The 24,568-nt window shown below is 38.2% G+C and overlaps 2 protein-coding genes across 10 annotated transcripts in view; one reads left to right on the forward strand and one right to left on the reverse strand.

Annotated features, from left to right (window-relative positions):
* Window positions 1-11,902, forward strand: part of SECISBP2 (SECIS binding protein 2) — a 29,437-nt gene extending 17,535 nt beyond the window's left edge. For all 7 annotated transcript variants that reach the window (XM_064438683.1, XM_064438684.1, XM_064438686.1 and 4 more), the window contains 8 exons: window positions 689-821; window positions 3,272-3,441; window positions 4,994-5,132; window positions 5,588-5,717; window positions 7,889-8,109; window positions 8,845-8,999; window positions 9,429-9,630; window positions 10,430-11,902. In XM_064438683.1, coding sequence (XP_064294753.1) covers window positions 689-821; window positions 3,272-3,441; window positions 4,994-5,132; window positions 5,588-5,717; window positions 7,889-8,109; window positions 8,845-8,999; window positions 9,429-9,630; window positions 10,430-10,533 — 1,254 coding nt within the window. In that variant the 3' untranslated portion in view covers window positions 10,534-11,902. The remainder of the gene's footprint in view (window positions 1-688; window positions 822-3,271; window positions 3,442-4,993; window positions 5,133-5,587; window positions 5,718-7,888; window positions 8,110-8,844; window positions 9,000-9,428; window positions 9,631-10,429) is intronic.
* A 1,066-nt stretch (window positions 11,903-12,968) lies between these two features.
* Window positions 12,969-24,568, reverse strand: part of SEMA4D (semaphorin 4D) — a 100,095-nt gene continuing 88,495 nt past the window's right edge. For all 3 annotated transcript variants that reach the window (XM_064438697.1, XM_064438696.1, XM_064438698.1), the window contains 3 exons: window positions 15,888-16,097; window positions 14,375-14,472; window positions 12,969-13,835 (listed from right to left, as the gene is read on the reverse strand). In XM_064438697.1, the coding sequence (XP_064294767.1) occupies window positions 13,806-13,835; window positions 14,375-14,472; window positions 15,888-16,097 (338 nt within the window). In that variant the 3' untranslated portion in view covers window positions 12,969-13,805. The remainder of the gene's footprint in view (window positions 13,836-14,374; window positions 14,473-15,887; window positions 16,098-24,568) is intronic.

A 24,568-nucleotide genomic window follows, 5' to 3' on the forward strand; every position in this document is an offset into this window, starting at 1 on the left:
CCTTAACCCTATTGTAACAGAAGCTATAATGAATTGATCCTCCAGGATAAGGCTTCGAAAAGTACAAAATGTATGAGTCATTCCTTAGCACGTCCTGCTGTTGTAGTTTGTCCTTTCATAGCTCTTGCTAGACTATTCATTTGTAGTCTTTTTATATTCTGAATCATTAAATGTGGTGCCACATGTGGGACACTGCTTTTGCCTTCTCTTCAAAGCAGACAGAAAGACTGCTGCTTATGAGGAGAAGGTGCTTAAAGATGGTGACCTCTTATTAAAGTTTTAGCAAGAGCACTGAAGATAATGGTATATGTGTATTGCAATCACATACCCTCGAATATTCACAGAGTGGTTTTTCTGTACTTTTAACAAAACTTTCAATTCTGGTAAGCCTTTTTTCTTTTTCAAAATAGGTGACAGTCTGACCACAGTGGGGACCTGACATAAAGCACCTCCTTTATTAAAGACTTTATGCTTTATCCCAGTAGTTATGCAAAAGTTATTTGAACTAGTTCTGATTCTTTATTTTTCACTGTAAAGTTGATGTGCATTTAAAGATCAAAATACTTTCATTGAATGAAGTTAAAAATAAATGTCATGGATGAAGCTGTTGAGTGCATTGCACACCATACAAAATACAGTCTACATGGTGGAACAGAAAGTATTACTAATTGGTAATGAACTTGTTCAGGAAACATCCAGGAGCAGTGGTAAGAAGAGTCAAATTCCTGTGCAGTTGGATTTGGGTGGCATGCTGGCAGTCTTGGAGCAGAAGCAGCAGACAGAGAAGACAAAACAGTCTTCTAAACCTGTGGTGTTTTCAGGTATTGGTTACGATTAAATTTCCTTTCTTTCAACTAAAGTTGTTTTTAAGTATTCAACATGTCAAATGTAGCCTGATTTCTGATCTGTAATGATCTCTGAATATGTAGGCAGGAGCACAGCTTACAAGATACAAGAGAAAATGAAGGTTCTTAAAAAAAAAAAAAAAAAAAACAAAAGTAAAAGCATGGCAACCTGAATTGTTTGGAGGAAGGCTTGGGGAAAGAAAAATCTTCAGAACAATGATTTGTAAAAGAATAGCTTAAAAATATGAAAAGTGATTGAAATTTAGCTTTGAAAATATTCAAGTTTGTGGAGGTTTTTGCTTTGTCTTAAATATGTGTGTTACTGTTGTGTTGTGAACCTGCAGGAAGGGGCTATGCAGTAAAAAAGGCTTTCTTAAGTTCCTCTGATGCTAGAAGCCCTAGAGCTCTAACTTGAGTGAAAAAGCTCCTTTGCAAACACAGGAGTTATATGAGAGTCAATCAGTCCAAGCCAAAAGATGAGTTCTGCAATGCCTGTTAATTGTGAAGTAATTGCTGTTAACAAAATGCTAGGTTTGGGTGATGGAGAAAATCTTTCAGACCTTGTGGATGCATAACGAGGAAGCAAACAAGTAGCTCAGTGTCTTTTTCATTATTGGTCAACATTTAGTCTTGGCTATGTTAGTGCAGTATCTTTTGCAAAAGGAAACATGATGATTGCTAAAATTTAATTATGATAAAATTTCTCTCCTTATTTCAGTGAAGAATTTACTTTAAAATTATTCCAGAAAGAGAGCTAATCACAAGAAAATTTATCTCACAATGTTTAATATGATAGCTGAGCTTTTAAATAAAAGACTCAAAATACCAAGCATTGATGAGATTTCCCTTCACTGAGAGAACTTGTAAGATGCTTTTTAAAGTTCTTTTTCTGCAGTTTATATCTTTTTTCTTCATTTGAGTGAGTCAAACTCAATGGTGCAGAAGTGCTAATCAGTTTTGTTTATATAAAATTATACAGTGCATGGTTTGCCAAGTAGATGGTGGAGCACAAAGGTATGGGTCACAATACCTGTATTTAATATTAAATTGCCTGTGTCTGAATCTGCTGCAGAAAATAAATTGATGTCTTGTTCGTATCCTGGAAGTGTAAGGCAGATGTTACCTCAGCTTCATGTTTTAACATTCAGTGCACACATTCAATGCTGTGTACCAAAATGTAACTTTAGTTTGTGAAGTGTCATTGTGCTGACCTCTGTAACCAGAAGAGAAGCACAATGAACAAGAAGGGCAAGGAGTGTGACTGCAGATAGAGTTGGTTCATTCCACTTACTACTTCATTTGGTAAATAACATATGGATGGAACAGCATAGTAAAGCAGTAATTATTTGACTTCAGCTTACATTTTGAAAATGCATCAATCGTGCAAACACAAAACTGTTAAAGCCATGAAGTTCAGGATCAAGAGAACTCTATGAATTTGAAATGAAGTGGTGATGTACTCAGTGAAGGAAGCAATCATGTGTCTGTAGGACTTACATATTGCTTCAAATCCAGCTTCAATTCTTGTAGCCACCTACGCTCACATACTGCACAGTGTTCTTGGCAGTGTTCTCAATTTGCCTTTTTATCACAGAGCCAAAAAAAGAAAGGTTGTAGTGTAGCAGTTTTATGAGGTAAACTGTTCATGCTAATAGTACTGCATGTGGTGTTGGAGGATCAGTGTATAAATACTTTGGAAGCAATAAATGAAGATGTCCTAAGGCAAGCTGCCAGAAAGCTTTGGGTGAGTTGAAAAGGGAAGTAGTTTTTGGGGTGTGAGGCCATGGTTTGGAAAGTCCAGGTTCAGTGACTTGCCCAGTCATTTAAAGCTTCTGTGCTCTAAACTCTCTGAAAAATCCAAGTAAAGCAGACATCTCCTGAGAGCTATGCTGGTTAAGCAAAAGAGACTTGGTTTTGCATTAGTCATTACCCATGAACCTCATCCAACTTCATTAAGGTGTAACAAATGGTAGGAGTAAGTGCTCCAGATTATTTACAGCAATTAAATCTAAAATCTGTAATAATGTAACTCAGCATTTATTAATGCAGTACAGAGTCTGTGGAGGAGGAAATGTCATTACCATGAAACATGGAGATTCCTCAAGGTTTACCAAGCTAGCACGGCATGGTGCTGAAGGTAGCTTGGAGTGCAATGTTTTGCCAAACTCTGCTTTTGAGAGTTCAGGGACAGAGCTTGTGATTCTAGTTGTATAATAAAAATAGAGGACATGTCAGTCTTTTGGGAGGAATATCTTTATTAAATAGCATTGTTTAATGACACAGGATTGCCTATAAATATTCTTAATAGCAACACAACACAAATTGAATAAGTGTACGCTAGTCCTAATCCAGTCACTAGGCTTGCATTGGATTTCAGTTTAGGTATTTGTTATAGTTGTCTGATGCAGACTTCTTTTTTATCTCAGTTGGTGGTGCCATACCATTGCTTTCTAAAGAACCTGCTACAGCCACAAAAAGTCACCGATTAAGCCAAGGGAAGATGCCTCATAACCCTTTGGATTCCAGCGCTCCTTTGGTAAAGAAAGGGAAACAGAGAGAAGTCCCTAGAGCAAAGAGACCAACACCTCTTAAAAAGGTGCTCATATTTTTACCTTAAATAGTACAATATAGGTTAATATAACTTCAGTATTACTCTATGAGTCTGTTAAACCTTCTGGTATGGAGATCGGCATCTCACCATCCACTTCTCTAAATTCACTTTTAGCTTTCCTTGCTTTAAAAAAATAGAAGGAGGGGTGGGGAAGAAGAGGGGGAGTCTTGCTAAATAGCATATATAAATTCCCCCAAAATATATTTTCTCACTTAAATCACTTGATAGCTGAAGAAGTGCCATTACAAAAGTGTCCACATATCATTGGTGCAGGGGAACATCCAAAGAAATAATCTTATTTGGTTTGGACAAGATATGCTTATTTGTAGGACTGGGGAGAATGGGTCAAACAAAGTAGTATTTAATGTTTCTGTGCTCTTCCAAGCCAGAACTTCAGCTGATTCTGCAGCAACTAGCATTAGATCCACCTGGCAGTTTCTCTTGTATCTTTCCTTTTTGCCCATTCACATTGCTTTCTGTCATGTCTTGTATACAGAGAATTTTGAGCTACCACTCCATCACTACGTCACTTTTTAGTTTAGGAAAATTCTTAGAGGGCTAGTGAAGGCAGTTGAGTGGTCATTCTGTGCTGCTTAATTGAACTTGAGAACTGTACAATGTAAACAACATATATAACAGAGTTTGTGGGGTGATACTAATTATGGTGTCTTCTGGCTGTTCTGTCTTGGTGCTATCAATTTTTCCAAAGCAGGTTTGAGAAGACAAAGATTGCTTTGTCTGTCTACTATCTGTGTTCTGAGTATGGTAGGGAGCTTATTTTTGTTCTTTGTTCATCTTTGACAAATGCAAATAGATAAATTTACTTTGTGGTGTAATTAATTACGAATTTGGGGTAGATTAGACAAACTAGTGGTCATATACAATAACTGCTTCTTAGCAGCTGTGAAAGTAGAGGAGAAAGATGAGTTTCAGGAAAATGATTATTGCTTTCATCTACGGTAGCATGTTTGCATCCAGTATGTGTCCTACTTTGCTTCCCTCAGCGTACCGTATGGCTTAGCTGTCCACGGTAATTTCTTCTCTTTTTCTTCAACCAGCAAAATCAGAGACAGCGATCTATTAGACTGACTCAAGATTTTTAGCAGGGGAATAAGGGGGAAGAGTGACTGTGCAGATATTTATTTACTTATTTATGTGTACCTTAGTGTTTAGCTGAATTGCTGCGAATTGACAGTCTGAACAAGAAAGGTAAAGTGGGACAGTGTTTCACCTGTTTCTCTGCACTGAAGCAATTTATTGCTTTAACTTTAGTTCTGGTCTTGTGGTTGATTGCTAGTAATTATTTTCTCCACCCATACACTACTAATCAAGGAGAATGTCCTTTTCTGTGTAGATTTAGGGAATATATTTCCTTCTTTTTATACGCAAATTAAAAAAACCCAAATTAGGAAAACTTTGAATGATAGTGCCGAACTTCTTTATGAATGGTCTGTATGTAAACACTTGGTAAGAGAAACTGCTGTTATCTATATAACATTGAATTGATTTGGGATTTTTATATATATTTCCTTTTTAGATTATTCTGAAAGAAAGAGAACAACGGAAACAGCAACACCTGTTAGAACAGAGAGCAAAATCAAAAGATGAAGATAATACTTGTCAGTCTGCAGAAAATATTGCTGAAGATGAAACGCTTCTACAGGATAGTCAAGCAGGTATCTTTCAAGAGAAGGTTATAATACAGGATGGAGAAGGAGATTTCAAAGTGATAACAGTACTTTCAAAAATGTGTACAAATACTGCTAAATTAAAACTGTAACTTCAGAATTTTCTAAGATTCATCTTGGGCTTATCTAAAGTTCAAAGTGTGCCAAATCTGATAGTAACATAATTGAGTAATTGAGATTCTGATTACTCTTCCACACTTCCATGCCTGTTGGATTTTTATATGTTGTAATGAGAGTCCCTGCATCTCTCCAGCGATGTTTAAAAAAAGGTACAATAATTAAAATTGAGAGGAAGAAAATGTATGACCTGTTCCCCTACTACCACAGAACAGACTGTTGTTGATACTGAAGTAATGACTCTTCAAGAGATACCTGACAAATTAGTTTCTTCGCAACACTTTTTGGTCGGTCTTTTTATTGAAGTATCTTTATTTACGTGATAGCTGTTCCTGTAACGCAAGTTGCTGAAGGGGTTCCGGACAACACAGGTATCCAGGTATCTACAGAAGCTTCTGTGACTTCAAAGCAGCTAACCTCCAATCTTCCAAAAATCCATAGTAGGAATTTTAGAGAGTAAGTATTGATTTTTATCGATGTCTGTTTTTCCACAGTACCACCGATAAGCATTTTTCAAACAAGATACTTTAGTTGCATTCTGTGCAACACTAATTGGAGTTTAGACTGAAGGTTCTAAATTTTTTTCCAGTTTTACTGTAAGCTGACACAAAAAGAAATTATGTCCAGACAAATAGTCTGTATGTTGTTGTAATTCTCATTTTTAAAATGCATGTTCCTTGAAGGAAAGGGAAAAAAAAACCAATTAGAAATTCATTAGAGGTTAAAAAGGGAAAAGAAGATGCTGTTAAGAAAGGAAAAGATATTTTAAATAAATGGAGTACTGTCTTAACGTTTAAGAAAAGGAATAGTCGTCATGGTTTAACCCCAATGGGCAACTAAGCACCACCCAACTACTTGATCACTCTGCCCTGGTGTGATGGGGGAGAGAGCTGGAAGACTAGAATTGAGGAGACTCATGGGTTGAGTTAAAGACAGTTTAACAGGTAAAGCAAAAACTGGTGTGGGATATCCCTTGGGTCAGTTTGGGTCAGCTGTCCCAGCTGTGTCCCCTCCCAGCTTCTTGTGCACCCCCAGGCTCCTCGCTGGTAGGGTGGGGTGAGAGGCAGAAAAGGCCTTGACTCTCTCCATGCCCTCCTCAGCAAGTACTAAAACACCCGTGTTATCAACACTTTTGGTCACAAATCCAAAACACGGCCTCATACTAGCTACTGTAAAGAAAATCAACTCTATCCACCCAAAACCAGCACAGTAGCACACCTTACTTATTTTGACTGTGTACTTTGGTTTTCTGCTGCCAGACCAAATGGCGAAAATGTAAATGTGAGTAGCCAGATGACATTTTCATGTTGTGGCTAGGCAGAGAAACAATGGGAAGATTTATGGGTTATTACGTCCAAACACTATTAGTTTTGTTTAAACGGGTGTATATGTGTTTCTTTAAAAAAGAAGAAATAGTGATTAGTGTATATGTGAAGAGGTCAAAGATCCAGTAATGACAGTTTAAAAGTTACCCTAAGTAAGCAGTGTTGTAACTTCTAGTTTTCCTCCCATAACAGCACCACTGTACTTTTTGCAGTTCAGGTTGTAGTAAAGGTTAATATTGATACAGCCATTCTTTATCTTCCTCATGCAATGTGTTAGCTCTAACTTAACTTTCAATTACTTAGTTTGTGTCTATGCAGCAGTGTTTCACTGAAAGCACAGTTTGGGCTGAATATGTACAGGGCAACTCAGTCCTCCCTATTACAGGATGTAGAGCAATCAGCAAAGCTTAGAATATTTTCTGTATTTAGATTAGATTCTCAGTGTTTTTGCAGACTTGTCTTTGAGACATAGTGAAGTCAACTGGAAATAGTAAATACATACTCTTGTAACTTAAATAAAACTTTGAGATAATTTTAACTCTAAGATCCAGGATAGATCTTGCAATCTGTTCTCATAATCTTAGGTGAATCTGCCACTTGGCACCTTTCTGTTGACTGTGCAGTTGAGGTATCTTTAGTTTTTTCTCTTTGAGACCCTGCATACTGAATGACTTTTTATGTAGAACCCCGAATGACTTTTTATGTTGGAATCCTGATCTTTCCCAGGGAATACTAGAAGGATGAAGTACATCCATTTTTATCCTTTCCTTACGAACACCAAAAGGCTGTAGTCTGATAAGTGAAATAGGATAACAAGCAAAAAAATGCAAAGCTGGGGAGCAGGAACTTGATCTAGATTTCCATCTTTGTTATAAGCAGCCTAGTATTTTTAGAAATAAATCAGAATTTTATACTTTGGTTGCTGTGCTTTGATTCATGTAGGTCAAAATAAATGTCCTCAGAAAAACATAAAAACGTGTAGGTATATATTTATTGGTATTAAATATATACATATAGATTTATTTTACCTGTGTGTATGTATTTTTAGTATAGTTTGATAGGGGATCCAGATACAGAAAGTTCTGTTACTTGTGGTAAGTTCTCAGCCACTGAAAAATATCTTAAGTAAACTTTTGTTTTTATGTACATAACAAGTGTGTTTGGAGTGGAAACAGAAAAAAGACCAAGCCATAGAATAGAAGGTAAAGTGTTTATATTCTACATATTTTACATATTACTTATTTGTGTGTTACATATTTGTAATTTTACTGGTTTTAACATTTAATTGATTCTTCCTTCCAGTTATTGCAGCCAGGTACTTAGTAAAGAAGTTGACAGTTGTGTGACAGATCTCTTAAAAGAACTGGTTCGTTTCCAAGATCGCTTGTATCAGAAGGACCCAGTAAAGGCCAAGATAAAACGCAGGCTTGTTATGGGTCTTAGAGAGGTTTTGAAACACCTGAAGCTGAAAAAACTGAAGTGTGTCATCATCTCTCCTAACTGCGAAAAGATTCAGTCAAAGGGTAAATAAGGTTAAAAAAAATTGTTTAATGAAAGAAATTTAAAAACGCAGACTTTGTATACAGTACTGGCAGCAGTATTATTATTGGAGGAGCTTATTTGGGTAGCCTTTGAAATCCAGTCTATAAAGACGCCTTCCTTCAGATTGTTTACTGCTGCGCAGCTGAAGTGCAAGCTGAGTCAAGACTATCTGGGGTTGGGGAAATTATCTGAAACTATGATCTGTTTAGTTGTTGATTTGCGGCACAGCTGGACAAATGATTGCACTAGCACAGCTGAGAAGAGGCAAAGGTTACTGGTGCCAGCTGTGCTGCCACAGGAAGCCCTGCTGTATTGGTCTGTGAGGCCACAGATTGACAATACATTGGCTGTGATAGCTCTTTAAAATGTTGTTGTAATTATTGTCATTACTTTCTATTAGCTTTAAAAGGATTTCTTAGTAGCTGGGTCTTTTTTTAATACTAAATTAGACGATACTACACATATAACAAGACAGAATAGTAGCAGTCTAAGGATACTGCTAATTAAGAATTAAGAAAAAAAAGTCAAATTCTCCTTTAAAAGTGGAGATCTAATGCTGCTGTTGAGATTCAGGTATTTTGTCCTATAAACTCTTGTAATTTCAAAATGCACCAATAATCTTGGGGTATGTTTTGCCATCTTTTAACAGTACTGTCATTTAGTTATGATCAGCTTGAATAAGAGTCATTCTTTGCTAATTCTGTTGTCTGCTCCAGGTGGGCTGGATGAGACTCTACACAACATTATCGACTGTGCCTGTGAACAGAATATCCCATTTGTTTTTGCCCTTAATCGCAAGGCCCTAGGCCGCTGTGTGAACAAAGCAGTGCCTGTGAGCGTGGTGGGAATCTTTAGCTATGATGGAGCTCAGGTATGTCGTTCAGGTTTTTCTTTAGCTTTACTGTTTACCTGTAAGGGGAAAATAAACCTTCTGACTAAGGGTTGGTTGGTTTGTTTGCTTGCTTTACTTTTGCACACTTACACTCTTTATCCCAGGTCAGTGGCTTATATAAAAAATTGGTTTCAGAAATACAGCCCACCTAGCACTGTTCAAAAAAGTAGTTTGGCCATCTCTTCCTGACGTCCTCTACATCTAGATCTCTTTCCAAACATTTTTTTCCTTTTTTCAAGAGAATTGGTGTTTTAATAAATGCTTCTAAATCGTTTATCATGTATTTATACATACTTAGCTGCTCCACTTTTACATATGAACATATACTTTCTGAATAAGGAATATTAATTCCAGATTTTCATGGAGATTTTAAAATTTAAGCTCTACTAACATTTTATATTTCCATAGGACCATTTTCACAGAATGGTACAACTGGCAACAGAGGCCAGGAAGGCCTACAAAGATATGATAGCAGCTTTAGAGGAACAAGCTGAAGGAGGACTAAGAGAAACCCAACCCAGCGTCTTAACCACTGAATATGAAAAAAAAGGCTTACCAGAAACTGGTAAATCATCTTCCAAGGACTCTGATGAGGATGTACCAAATTATAGTGAGTACTTACTGACTTGTTTTTTGGCTCAGTTTTCATTCAAGGTGCTCTTCAGTTCTACCATTTTCACTGAAATAAGCGACACTGGATACTTCAGTGGTTAGTAAGGGGAAAAATTCTTCTTTTCTGGGATTTCTTCCTGCCCCCCGCTAATTTTGTAAACCTGAGGTCAGCTCTTGCTGAGAAAGTCTTAGAGAAGATTCCTCTCTGAAATCCACTGATGGCAGGTGATACTCATTGCTTTGTCCAAGGAGGTTTAACAGAGCTCCTTATTACTTCTATTTGTTAAAAAACCCTCTAACCTTTTTTCTAGAACTCTATAGCTATGGTGGACTTAAGTTTTGTATTGATGCCTGTTTGAGATGCATCTTCCTGCCAAAAGTGTTCCTGTATTGTAAAGGCCTTCCTCTTCTAGAAACACATTCCTCCAGCTCTGCTTATACAGTCTCCAGACAATGGCACTTACCACAGATACTAGGCAACTTTAGAACTTCTTTGAAAGTTTTGAAAACTTCTGAGTTTTTTTAAAGTCGGATCCACCTTCAGAGTTAGCCTTGCCTGAGCAGGGGGCTGGACACGAGGACCTCAGTGGAACCTGTCACTCATGAGGTACTTTTTCATGAGTCATCTGATGATGCGTGGTGTGCACATCAACATGCTCATGTGGCAACTTATCTGAGCACTTACTTTGAGGAGGAAGTAGAGAATCAGTGTGACTTCAAGTTTTTCCTCAAGTATTATACAGTAACCTGTTTCTGGTTTTTTTTCCTGGTTTTTTTTCTTTCCTAATATTCCCTAGTTAAAATCTGGAAGAGAAAACTTGAAGAAGAGTATAACCCGTATGCACTGGAACTGGAAAAGAGAGCAACTGCTGACATAGTGAATTCGGAAGATCATCAGTAAATCCAGATGCAGTTCTATTGGGCTTTCAACTTTTTTTGTTTTAGTTTGTTTTTGTTTTTGTTTTGGGTTTTTTTGATGCATAGGAAGAAGGTAGCAAGAGTATCTCAAGTCAGTTAAGTAAACTGTTCTGAATCCCTTTAAGCAAAATACACACTGAGGCACTGGCTAATGCTTTCACGTTCTAAATATTTGACTGATTACTACAGCAGATGGCAACAGCAAACTGTCTTAGCCCTGAACTGCTTGGACTGGCGTGGCATACTTTAATGGTTTAATGGACTAGCATTGATTTGCTAGTGATAACCAGTATACCAAAAGAATTTGCTAGAAAAATAATTTTATTTGTGAAGAGATTCCATGAGCCAGAAGGTTGGGACTCGTAGAGAGTTGCTTTTTATTTTTAACTCTTGTTTAAGGAACTTCCACTGTTTCTTGATTGTGGGTTTGCTTTTGTCTTTTTTTTCTAAATAAACCTGCTCAGGTGGGCAGGTTGGTATCAATGTCACTTTCTTCCAGTCAGCAAGAAATTAATTCAGGGCAGGCAGCTTGATTGAAACTAATTAAAGAAGGCCATGATGACAGAGTTCCCAGGTAACTCTTCTGTGTGACATTTTGTTCTTCTGGGATCATAGAGCAGGTAAAAAGGAGAGAGTGTAGCCTGCAAAGGTCTGAAATTCCTGAAGTGAAAATGCTGTGTTTAGGAATCTTACAATGTTGATTAACCATATAATGATGATGATTCTGCTGCTACTGAGACTAGTTTCTCATACGTTCGGCTTTGAAGTTAGGAGTATGTTGAAGGACGGCACATGTGCCAGCCTGCTGTCCTGTCTATACCTCCTCTGTGCCAACAGACTCCTCATTCCCTCAGTTTGGGGTTGTGTTGGTGTATATAGTTGTTAAAGAGTTTTTGATCAATCTCAGTTTGTATCTAAGGTAAGGACAATTTGTATCTTAGAGGAAACAAAATTTTAAAAACACCAAATATGCTTATAATGATGGTGGAGTGTCATGGTGGGAACGTGCTATATAAATACCATTGTTTACAAGTTGCAGACATAGGAAGACAAGACTAAGGAAAGTAATTCAAGGATGCATATGTGATTTCTGCCAGCTGTTCTCAGAGATGATATAGATGCCATGTGCTGCTGCCAGTGTCTCTGAAGTGTGTCTGTAAGTGCTTTACCACATGGAACATTTGTAGTGCAATACTTCAGAAAGTAGCTGCCATGTGAAGTTAGAAATTATATAAAAATTTTCAATAATTTTGAAATTCAAAGTTTTGTAGAATGTAAATTGTATAAAACCTGTTACAATATATTGATTCTATTAAGTATGGTGTGATTTAAATAAACTCTTCTGGTGGGCACTTGATGCTTGAAATGTCAGTTTTGAGGAAGAGCGTTGGTAAAGAAAGCCAGCCTTAAGCCGAAATGCACAGTTGGTCACTAGTTATGTGATGATCGCTTTGTATTAGTTTTTTCTAATCTAAAATTGAAATTGAGGGTGCAAGATCCCAGTGATGAAAAATGGTTTTAGCCAGCAGATATCCTTGATCCAGTGGTAAATTGTGATTTATCTGTACTTATGACACTTTGATATACATCTGAAACTGTCCAACTGCATGGAATGGGGACAAGTTGGTGAAGATCACGTTAACAGTGCTTTTTTTGGGGGGTGGTGTGTGCATATTTTCTATTTTGTCTTATTGTTGAAGAGCATGAAAAATTACTTTAGAAATATTATAGGTTATTGAATCTTAGGGAGCTATTTCCTGCTCTTAGAATGTAGCAAAAAAAGTCACTATAAGGGGTCAGAGCTATGTTCACTAGTTCTCTTACACAGATTTTTTTTCACAATGTTGAGCTAAAAAAACAAATATGACAATTTTTTTGTACTACTTGTAATACTTTGGTGTAGAGGCAAGGCAAAGCTCAGCTGTGCTCATCTAAAACTCTGACCTCTATCTGACAAAGCCTTACCTTCCCACACAGTACAACAGAACTAAATTTAAGTCCGCCCCAAATCTGTTGAACAAATAGAGGAGTGACCGTTCAAGAAGAGTCTTTTTAGAGTTGTCCCTTAGCCCTAAACAATGTCATAAGGGAAGCACAATGGGGAGGAAAATTCCCTCTGAATGTTAGGTGATCTGGTATTGAGGGGGGGAAAACCCAACCAAAACAAATGAACAAACCAAAAAAACCCAACCAACAAAACAAAAAGGTCAGCCAGGAAGCTCTTAGAATGAGGAGAATGCTTCAATGTGGCAAACAGTATCAGTTAGAGGGTAACTTGGGGATAAGTAGGTGTGAAGCTTTCTGCCATTGCTAGGAGCAGCTGTACCCATAGACTCAAGCTATAGTGATCTGTAGGTGGGATCTTACTGGCTTCCAGATTGCTGAAAACCATTGAGAAGATGAGACAGAAAACTTGAATTATGCTCAGACTTTTGTTTATTAGATGCAGAAGGGCAAAATTCTGAACAGCAATGCAGTAAAACAATTTCACTGTGGAATAAGTATGTCATCACAGTTTGTCTGCAGTTGTTCACTAGGAGTATAACTTGATGAAATTGTAGTCTCAGAATTAATTCAACATAGAATTTTTTAAAGCTACCACAGTTACCTCAAATATAGAAGAATAACTTGCAAAAACTAAAGAGTCTCTAACTTGGGTGCTTTGTAGTCTGTTTGTATTTTGAGCATTAGTCAGAAGTGCTTTATTTGGTAGGAAAACTCTACTACCAAAGGAAATGTGTGTTTGAACAAATGAACTTGCTGCCATCAGAAAGGAGTGCTCTTCAAAGCACTGGGAACAGAGTATAATCGTAAACACATTAAAACAAAATGGATGGGGTAGTTAGTTTAAGTGCTTTTAAAAAAAGTGATCCATATCTTATTATTAATCCCTAAATCTGATGCCAAGATCCTCAGCCCAAAGTTAACTGGTTTACTTAATGAACTCAGAACAGCAGCCATATCATTATATTGTTTGAGCAGCACAAGTTTTACTGAGACCACTTTTATTCTTCATTAAGCAGAAATAACTCATCAGAAAACCAGAGGGAGTTCTAACAAGAGGGAGTTGTAGCATGTAACTCGGTTCTTTGGTGCAGTAAGGATATCTTCTTCCACCTCAAGCTTCAGCTGATTCTCCTGAATATCAGCTTTAATGCAAGCACTAGCCCACACCAATACTTCTTTTAATACCACAGTATTCAGAGTACTGGGTAATCATATAGGCTACTTCTAGCCTGTTCATGCCTTTGTCCATTAGAGGCTGTTTTTCTTGTTGCAGCTCTCCTGAAGAAGAAAATGGTCAGAATGATGTGTTAATACTGCATTAAAATTTAAAATGGGGTTTAAAGGCTGCCTAAACTAACTGTTCCACATGCAGCAAGCAAGGTATCGAAAGCAATTTTTGTTCTGTTAAACATTAAAAGCCCAGTATGGACTTTTTTTTAAAGGAAGGCCAGCTTTGATGGACAAATACCATTTATGAAGTCCAGTAGTCTTTAATTTCATCACATCTATAGGTTAATTGGATTGCAATCTGCTATGTTCAGTATACACAGGCTTACTGTTCTGGACAGGATGAGAACTACTAACTGATTAGCACTTGGGTTAGTGGACTGAAGGAGCAAGCTGACATAACCATAACATATGTCATAGATCAAGCAGATTTTACTCAAAGAACAAACTTATGACATGTACAGGAACACTAACCACTTTGTTATGTAAATATTTAGTTGCAGAAGCATCACAGGCTATTTATAAAACTGGGACAGTGGTGCATCATGTAGAAAAGCACTGCAGGAGGCATCTTTTCCAAGAATTCTTACCCATGTTTTCCTCCAGTTTTGCATCATCTTGTCATGTTCACTGATGGCACTTCTCCACTTATCAAATTCTTTGGTCCATCCATCCTGACCTGCACTACCTGAAAATTGTACATGGGGTGATTATATACCTAGATAATGAAGTAAGTTGATACCTATTTGGCTGCAGTACTTCCTGTTGAGCTTTGGGCTAGAAGGACAGAAGTCACCATTTTATCCTTCATTTTGCTCTTCCTCTTCTCATGTTATTTGGTAATAAGTTCTATTCAAATGGTCATGTCTCTTCCAGCAAATGTTACAGCCTCCAGAGTAAACAGATTCAGTGCCTTTACCTATGATTTGAGGACTAGAAAATATGACCTACAAGTTGACCTATCTAAGAACAGGAATGCTCCAGTTAGATCATACCAAGCCTGGGGAGAAGAATTGTACAATCAGCTGACTATGTCCAGTTTGTGATTTCCCCATTTTTCAGTAATGTTATGTAGTTATTCTTCATTCCATGGAGAACTTAAGAAGGGCTCTTTTACTGCATCTTGATAAAATACTAATTCTGCCTGTCAGTTTTTCTTGCAGAATATATCACTCTAGTGGTGACATACACAGATGTACTATTTTCTAGTTATCCTTCAGGACACTAGCAACCATATAGAATGCTTTTGGAGTGCAGTGCAAGCCTCCCTCTGTTTTACATTTAGGGTAGTTTCATTGAGATGCCCTTCATTGTGCTTCCAAGAGAGACTTCAAAGTGACTAGAGTGACGGCAAAACAACTTGTGTAACTCCTGCTTTTCTCTGTCATTGAAGAGAGTTGGGCTGAGATGTTCGTGACAAATTCGTGTTTGTTACTAACCAGCTTATTAAAAATAACTTACTTTTTCCTTCACCTTCCCAAGAAAATCCATACTATATAATCTTCATTGCTCCTGCTGTCTTTTCAAAGACTATTCAGACCTTCTCCAGGCCTGGGTAAGTTCTCAAAAGCAAGTTGCAAATGATGCTTGAGTTGCATTGGTCAGTTCTGGGTACCCAGAGATCTTGCACAGCTGCTGCAGTTAGCTAACTGACATCCTGGCCCAATTAGTGTCCAAATGAAGAGGCAGGAACTGACACCCGACTACAGGTGATTTACAGATCATCTGATCTTTAAAAATCCTGGGAGGTGGGTGTTTACCATCTGACTTCCTTGGCATTAAAGACTTTGTTACCCTTTAGACTTCTGGCAGGGTACTTATTTTTAACTCTGTAGTACTCATCTGACTTCCCATTTGTGTCTTGTTTAGCAGTTATCATCTGGAAGTGAAGCCAAAATTGCTAATTTGCACGTTAGTCCTGTGGGAGGGAGTGGAAGGAGGACTTTTTATGGCTCTAAAACCTTTTCGTAAACAACTGAAGTGGATACTAAGTAAGCAAGAGTTACCATTTGCACATATGCAGATGTTTTGTGGGTTAAAGTTACAGAGCTTTCTTCAGATCAGGGTCAGGCCAAACATGGCACACATTCAAAACCAGCCTACCTTTATCTTCCACTGTGATGCGCACTTCTGACGTTGTATTCCCCATTTTTGAGATGAATGAACATTTATATTCTGTATTTTCTGATACTGAATCTTTCACCCAACTTAGAACATGCACTCTGCCATCAAACAGCATATGAGATTGCTCAGTGATGCACGCTTTCATCTTCTGTCCGTTCTTCTTCCAGACAAAATAGGAGTCATCTGGACCTGTAAAAACGTCAGCCAGCTTATTTTGTAAGAAAATACAAGATGAGTCTTTGACAAGAAAACAAAAGCCTAAGATCTCAAGATTAAGCTTAAAAGCATAAACGGTTGATTGTAATGTTTCTCAGGTTTTTTCAGCTGAAACTCTGTGTACCAAAAATCTGGGATAAAAAGGAGCTAGCACTGGTAATTTAGGTTCAAGCCGAAGTTGTAAATGAGCTCATGTGTATAAAGGAATTCTGTCTTATTCTTACAAGGTGGAAGTTACTCCACAAACATGATGGAGCAGATAATGAACATCAGCACTATCTGCCTGTCCGAGTGCCTGTAAAGCTAGGCCACATTGCTTACTGCTGACCAAGCTAGCTTCTAGTACAAAGCTGAAACCATCTGAGACATGCCTTGCAAAATCTGAACTAAAGGACAGGAGGGGAAAAAGTTCAAGAACTCAGTGTGTCAAAGATACTGGAATTAATAATGAAAGAAGCAGAATTGGAAAAAGCACAGAACCATTAGTCACAGCAGGTAATTAGGCAAGACAGAACTTGGAAGAAGCTTGGATCAACAACAAAGAGCAATCTAATCTTTTAGCCTTGTTGCTATTATTCGTCTTAACCTGCGAGGACAGAATTTGAATAAATCAGAGATTGACAGTAGCCCAGAGGACAGAACAGCTGTTCCTGGAAAATTAGCAACATTGGCTGAAGTGTACTTGGCAGTATGAGAGCCTTTTAATTGAAAAGGCAGACATCTGGGCTAAGCTCAGAACATTGCAGTAATTCTGATGCCTATTTCTCCCTCAGGGCCTAGGATCCAGGCTAACCTTAGCAAGAGAAGATGTAAAGAGAAATTTGGGGTAAAAAGAACATAAGACATGCTTGCAAAAATATTTTGAGAGAACAGGTAACCTACTACAGAACTCAGCTTTTACTATGCACGTTTCAGATTGTAAATTGATGCGGCATTTTTCTCTAGAAAAAGATTTGATTCTAGGTCTATCCTAAAAACTAATTACATTTTAAATAATCATGCAGGCAGACAAAAAAAAAAAACAGGTAGCCTTTACATCTGTGCACTTCCTTAGCATGGCATGTTAAATTCTTAATTCGCTTGGAAATAAAACTAACATACTACAAATATGGAGATATAAATTAGTAGTAAGAATAAGGGTGAATGATAGAGGACTCCATCTAGTTAAATCCTACCAGGCTTTATCTCTGAGGGAGGCAGCAAAATCTCTCAAGGACTGACAACAGCTCTGACATAAGTGGAGAGGGGAAGGAAATCTTAAGAGTAGAAACCTACATTCAAAAACACTGGATCATAATTTCTAATGGGTGCCACAGTAAATCTGACAAGGCATTGATACAGAAATGAAATTAAGCAATAGTGTTCACAGAGTTCAAGGTGACTTGGAGAAGTTAGTACTAACTTGACCACAGTGAAGATCAATGAGAAAAAGGGAATGCTGTAGCACAAGCCTCAGGATGAACTTTTCCAAATGTGGAAGAGTTATTACTTTACAATTTGCATTGTAAAACTAGAAGCCAGGTGCTCGAGTAAAGCCACAAGCTCCCAAGTTTTATTTACAGCAGCTGAAGCCCTCACACATGGGAATAAGGCCACTACCTAAAACCACGAGCTTTAAAAATGCTATTTTAGGGCCATGTGAGGAAGTGGCACGTTCAGTGCAGGACACTTCCCTAAACTCACTTTAAGTGTTACTATTCACACCAGAGAACCTGCTCTATTTTCTGATGCTCAAGATCAAAACTGTCCTGGAAATCTGCCAAAAGTTCAGTTTAGACATGCTTTTCACCAAAAGACTAGAATCCAACCGTTTCTTTATATGGGAAATTTTGCAAGCTGTGTCATTTCAGGTTGGCCCCTTAACAAGTTGCAACTGGGCAACTTTACCCTACCTTTGTTTTCTGTGTAGTCAGACGCACTGGAAATCCCCACAGAGTAACACTCATACAAGTTAGCTGACGGCAAAATGTACATTCAAGAACTAGTCAGGGTTTTTACTGATCTTAGTGTTCCACTGCAGTTTAATCCTGGTTTTCAGGGACTGTGCTATTAATTTCTCTGCTGCGATTTCCTTTTCAGGCTTGAGCAATAGAAAAAATACACTGAAACAGTTTCATCTGCAAAAACTTTGAATCACGTTTGTTAAATACAAATTTTCTACAACTCCGAGATAAATTCAGACTTGGATGTAATGGTTAGAGAAGTATTTTTTTTACTATAAAGTAAATTAATAAGAACATAACAGTAGCAAATGCAGAGTATAATACAAATTAATTACATGTCTAGTGTAAACTTTAAAATACAAATTTGTAACACATTCAAACTACTTACTTTGCCATCCGTTTTAAGAATGCTTGAAAGATTTAAAAAAAGTCATCTTATTAAAACTATTCAAGCAGAGAATTAAACAGCAAGTCAGTCTAGGTATATAAGTAGCTATGTTTAAGCAACAATGGAAGATATTTCAGACAGGTTACTTTGAAAACATCGCTTCAATCTCTGTAAATACATTATTAGTCATCAGCATCACCACCTTAGCCACTTTAGGATGGGAAAGGTTAACAGTTACCAAACAAGATGAAAAAGCCTTGCTGCACTGTCTGAAGTACCCCTTCTCCCTGCATAAGCCCTTCATGATTTCCAGCATCTGTGGAAGTGTTTGCTACTTTTCCATACAGATTTCACTTTCTATACCTCTACTTTCAGTACTTTGTGTGAAATGGTACTGCGCAGGTAGTGACAGCCAGGTACTGTCCGCGTAGTTTCTGCTGGCAAAGTGGTTTCTCTGACCTAGGTCAAGTCAGTCAGGCTTCCACAAACCATGTATTTAATAGCCAGATGATTTCACCTCAAGTATTTCCACAAGGAAAAGTGTCAGCAGCCACAGACAGCATTAAAACTTAAACCACTGCAGCTCCTTGTGGACGTCTCCCTGCAGTCTAACTGTATTCACTGAATTATTGGTGTGAATTTGATCTTGGGTTAAAATAAATGAATAAATCCAGATGTAAAGAATTGAAGTATATAGCTACAGATTCAGAGGAGCATGCTGATGTGCCCTGCTAAACTGTACCAAATTAAGCATTTGCTGTATACCCATCAAATAATAGACATATGGCTTTCAAGAAAGCCTGGAGATACTAATTTAAAAGCAAGAGATTATGGATTAAGTAGATCTCACTGACATAAGGCTGGGGCGGGGGAACAAGAGGGAGTACTAGCCAAGCTAGCTCCTTTGCCAAATGCTGCAACCTGCAGAGCTGTGAAGACATTTTCAAAGCTACCCAATGAAGGCGTAAAGCGAAACACTCAGAAGTGCTACCCTATTGCTGTTGGTTTAGCACACTGCTCTTCCTAATTTTTAATACGGTTTTTGAAGGGTAACGTTAAAACAAGGCTCTCCCATAAATTATTCAGAGAAACACTAAGACGGAGGGAGGTGAGCTGAGTGAAACAAAGCATGAGCCATCAGAAAGCCTAAACCTCTTAAAGCTTTCCTAATCTCTAGAAGTTGACAGCAAATTGAAATCCAGTGAAGACAACTGACAGTTATCCCGCGCAGAATTTCTAGCAGGGTAACAAGACTTTTTCAGAAATTCCTATAATCGAGACACAGAACTGCTACCGGACACTATCCTCAGTGACAGGAAGTTTGGGTTTGCAAAACCACCCTTGTATTCCCCAGTATACACCAAAACCCCTCCCAAGGCACACAACATGCAGCAGATTAAAAAAAAAAAAAGTTAATCTTAAAAAAAAGATTGGCATCTAGATTTAATGCATGCTATCTAGCTTGCAGCTTTAGCTCGCACTGGATGCTGCTATGAACCAAACATCCCAGATTTCAGAAAGCCAAGATCACATAGGAAACTCTCATCCAGAGCAGGGATTAAGTTTTTAAAAGACACAATAATCTGGGTGCAGAAAGATTATTTTACATCAGAGATCAAAGTTAGCACAGGAAAAGGTTTATCAGTCATTGATATGTTAAACAATCACCAACACTGCCCAGTACATGAATGAAAGTTAGATTTAAGGCTGGTCACAGTCTGAGTTGTTGGGAGTCTGAGTCACTGTTGCTGACAAGCTAGCAAAATAATAAATAAATAGTAAATGAAGCAAATTGGGAGGGTAACAGATTGGAAAAGTGGGGAAAGAAAGAATCTTTAAATTGAGACAAGCCTCTCTGCAGTTTTCTGAAAATAGTGTACAGAGTAGGTAACCTGTATCTCAGATAACTGGGGGTTTTTTTGTAGTTTTGGGGTTTTGTGGTTGTTTTTTTGTTTTGTTTTTAAAATAGGGCCACTACATTCTAGAAAACAAACTGGAAATAGCTTGACAGCAATTTAAAAAAAAAAACAAATCACTTAAAAAAGCCAAGGAACACAGACTTCTCTGAAATGCCCAAAAAGAACGTTACTTCAAACACCAAATAATTCATACTGAAGAACACATGACATACTCCTTCAAAAACCTGGTGCCTTCACTAAATTACTAGTCCATTTGTGTAACATCAACACCGCAAGTTGATGCAGCCGTATCAAGGCAGATGAGAAGCTGGAAGAAGTAGCCAGGCACCGGAGGAGGCGATGCACAGCACATGCAGACGGAAGCAGGGCATGGCATCTGCCTTCTCAGAACGGAATTTAAAAGCAGACTGAGAAAATGGCTGGCTCGCCTGTGAGGTGAAAATGCAATTCACGACCGTCCACACTTCCCAGCATGAACAGCATTTATTTAGATACTCTCTGAGAGGGGCCAAAAAAAGGTTTTCCAGTTGGAACACAGATAATTGCCTTTAAAGAGCAATTAATTCTTCAGAATTAATTAAAAAAGGCTTCATAAATATTTTTAAAAAAAATCAGCTAAAACTAGGGACTAGCAGAAAAAAAAATGAGTCCAGTTTGAGTTTGCTGACTTATTTTTGGCCCTCTCATCAGCTAACAAGGCTAATATGTTAGGTTTTAAAGGGAAGAAAACTGGAGAACATATTTTAGGGAGTAACATGCTCTCCAGGGAGCGCAAGCTCCTGCTTTTGCTCCTTTGTTTGCCAGAGAGATCTCGCAGGAAGATGACTGGAAGAGATGGAAATGAGATATTCATCTCCACTGAGGGGACAATTCACACAAAATGTTGAAGCAGCTCTGGTAAGCAATTTCTGCCGAAATAGTTAAAAAACAGTGACAGCTATGTTCCAAAGCAGTACCCAATTAATTGGCCATCACACCGAGGGATTTAATTATTACAAGTTTACAAGTAGTAGCTTTCACAGGGAAGACAAGAAAAAGTAAATATACGGGTGCCTCAGTTTGCAAACAGGGCTGGGGGATGTTCTGAGGAAAAGAGCATAAAGTTGGGGTTAAGCGCCAGAGATGCCAACACCAGTCCAAACCCATCACAACTCACTAGGCAGGACTGGGAAATCCAGCTTCACAACCACAGCCAGCATCTAGGAGTTAGTACCAGTGTACTGCGCTCCAAGCTAAGACGTTACTGAATCAGAGATGCATATTTGCAAGGAGAAACACAGTGTAAATATTTAGGCTGCACTGCAAAAGAAGAAAGGCAAAGCTGGGAGGTCAAGTAAAAGCCTTGTAAACAAATGGTACCTAGAAGCAAATATACAGCAAAGTGAATCTCCTGAGAGAAGACATGCCAAAAGTCATTTAGAAATTACATTTGGATCGCAAAGCAAACTTTTTCTTTTACATACACCTACTCATACTGTAAAAGCTGCCATGGATTCTGCAATGCCTCTTTTTTCTTGCACACTTGTAGTCCCCCCATAATCACACGTGTATTTTATTCAAATGGTAAATACTGCCTATTTTGTGACCGAATCAGCTTCTCTGCAAACTGCCCATGCAGCACCTGATTCCAGATGTAAGCTAAAGAGCTGAACTAAACCAAGCAGCAAAGCTGCTGCTTCACAAAGGTACTCCTTCAAATAGGTACCAGCTGTTTTCCCTAGTCTCATGATACTTTTTGACAAAGTATTTTCTCAAAAGGATGGCTCATGCAAATGGTGCAAATACAATCAAAACCTTTTAAAACCACATAATAGGCTTAATGTTACTAAGCCCTCTGCTGACATATGATGCTGCTGATAAAATTTACCAGTAAGTCTAAAAGAACACTTTACTTTCTGGTATATATGGGATACACTACAACATGCATGTAGCTTCAAATGTTTAAGCACATTACAACAGTAATAATTCCTTGCAGGCTACAGCTGCTAGTCCTAACTGGACTCATTTCCTCATGGGGAGAAAGATATTTTAGTGTCTCTTATGTTTTAAGCATTAATAAATTTTCAAAAGTGACACAAGAAGAGGCTTCTGCATTGCACCCCACTCATTGCTCCGGAGAAACCTGTATGAACGCAGTCAGCTGCACGCTGCAGTGCAAGATTCTATTCAGCAGGAAAAAAAAGTAATAAATCTTTTGAAGAAGAATTAATAAGACACTCTTGGTTCTACTTCTCCTCCTTACTCTCCCCTTTTTTAACTTGATGTGCCTTATGCTTAAATTTTGTTTACATTGAGCTAATTCTAGTCCTTACAAGGAAATACTGCATTAATAAAAAAAAGGAAAAAGGTGTTCTTCCCACACACCTTTCTACATATTTCTTAGCTTGAGCGTTACCTTTACATATCAAAATGCACAGGAAAAGAACTCTCTACAGAGTTTTTTTCTGTAGAAATCTGCTGTCAATGCCAGAATTTAAGAATGCAGCATCCATGTCACAGTTTTTACAGAACTGCATTTTCAGCTGTCTTACAGAAGTCACTATGGAGGAAGCCATCAGAGCCAGGGTGGCACGCACGCTTACGAAGCTGTTTAATGCTGCTGGTTTTGCATGCAGAGGTAGATGTAAGAGCAGGCCCTGATGTCTGAAAAGAGAAGTGCCAATGTTCTGGTAAGATAATTGCAGCCCTAAGATACTGCCATCTAAAGTAACAAGAAGGATATTTTTCATGACTCTGATTTTTATGCGGAATGGGCCTGCAATATTTACTTGATTTTATAACCTGAAGTTAAAACTTCTAGACTCTTCTGTTAATACATTAAAGGAACAATCTTAGTTTTTCAAGTTATCTTTTAGATGCATCTCAAATAAGAAAAAATGTGGCATGTCACAGATCTACATGAAGGAAAGGTTTTATTGCACTAAGATGCCTTCAAGTCGGCGCCGAAATCGCGGGAAGTAGTGGTACGAAGCTACAAAATTACAAGTTAACAGCTACTATCAGATCAATGTAGCCAAAGATGCTGAAACCGAGTTGCAGGCAGATAGCCTGTGATAAAGCACCAAAGGTCTGCGGAGAAGCTAATTCATAAAGCGGGCTATGGAACTGTTTAACAAGGTACAAACTTAGCATTCCCATATGAGGATAAAGATAAACCAGCCATGGATTACTAAACAACTATACAGATTAAAGTCAAGGGTATTGCGTCAACAAAGCATCACCATGTAAATCTCAAAATATACTGTATAAAAAATTAAAAATTATGTTAGAAAGTTTTAAAATATTTGTGCAGTGGATTGAATTGTCCTGGGAGATGCAGAACTTCTCCTCTCAGCTACTAGTCAAACCATTTTCAGATTTCAGAAACTAATGATGTATTTGTCCACAGGCATCATTATTAAGAAACACTCACCTGCAAAGGTACAAAGAGAAGATGTTCTGGGGGTTATTTTATACAACAGTTCACAAAGAGAAAGAAAAGCTGGGAAACAACAACTTATTATAAAACACAAGTGTATGCCCCTGGAAAATTGCTATTTGGTATCTGTGTTCTTGTAAGGGCAGAACAAAGTAACAACCGAAGTAATCTCCCTTTCAAGATACTGACATGCTGTAATGTAAATGCTGTAACTTGTAGTCCTAGACAAGCGTTTTGTTGTCTAGCACAAAGCCCCTTCCTAGGCAGGCTCGTTCTGCTCTGGGTGCTGCGCACCTCCATGCCTCTCCTGACCAAGCTCTTGATGCATTGCACCCACACCAACCAACCAGACCACCCCAGGGCATCACAGGTGATGCAATTAACCTAAAAAACCTCACCCAATAATGACTTACAAAGCCACTTCCAGAAAGCTTACTCATTTCCACGGATAAGTCAATCTCTGACACATGAGCGCCTCCTCCCAGGGTCAGATCAGGCACACCTTGGGGTGTCAGGACTTTTGAGCCCCACTGCCGAGACCCATGTGCACAAGCACTTGGTGACACCAGTACTGCTAGCCCTCGGACCTCTGGTCACAGCCTTGGGCAAGGTCTGTTACAGACTCCATCTGCAGGCGCTTCGTCTGGAGTTTTATTCAGCCTGTAGCAGCACCTGGTGAAATGCAATGCATCACATTTTCCCTGCCCTTCTGCATGCCTTTCAGTGCAACTTCAAGCTTCACTACTAAGAGAAAAACTGTAGTGAGTCACTTGTGA

This window comes from Phalacrocorax carbo, chromosome Z (genome assembly GCF_963921805.1).
Source record: "Phalacrocorax carbo chromosome Z, bPhaCar2.1, whole genome shotgun sequence".
Classification (NCBI taxonomy): Eukaryota; Metazoa; Chordata; class Aves; order Suliformes; family Phalacrocoracidae; genus Phalacrocorax; species Phalacrocorax carbo.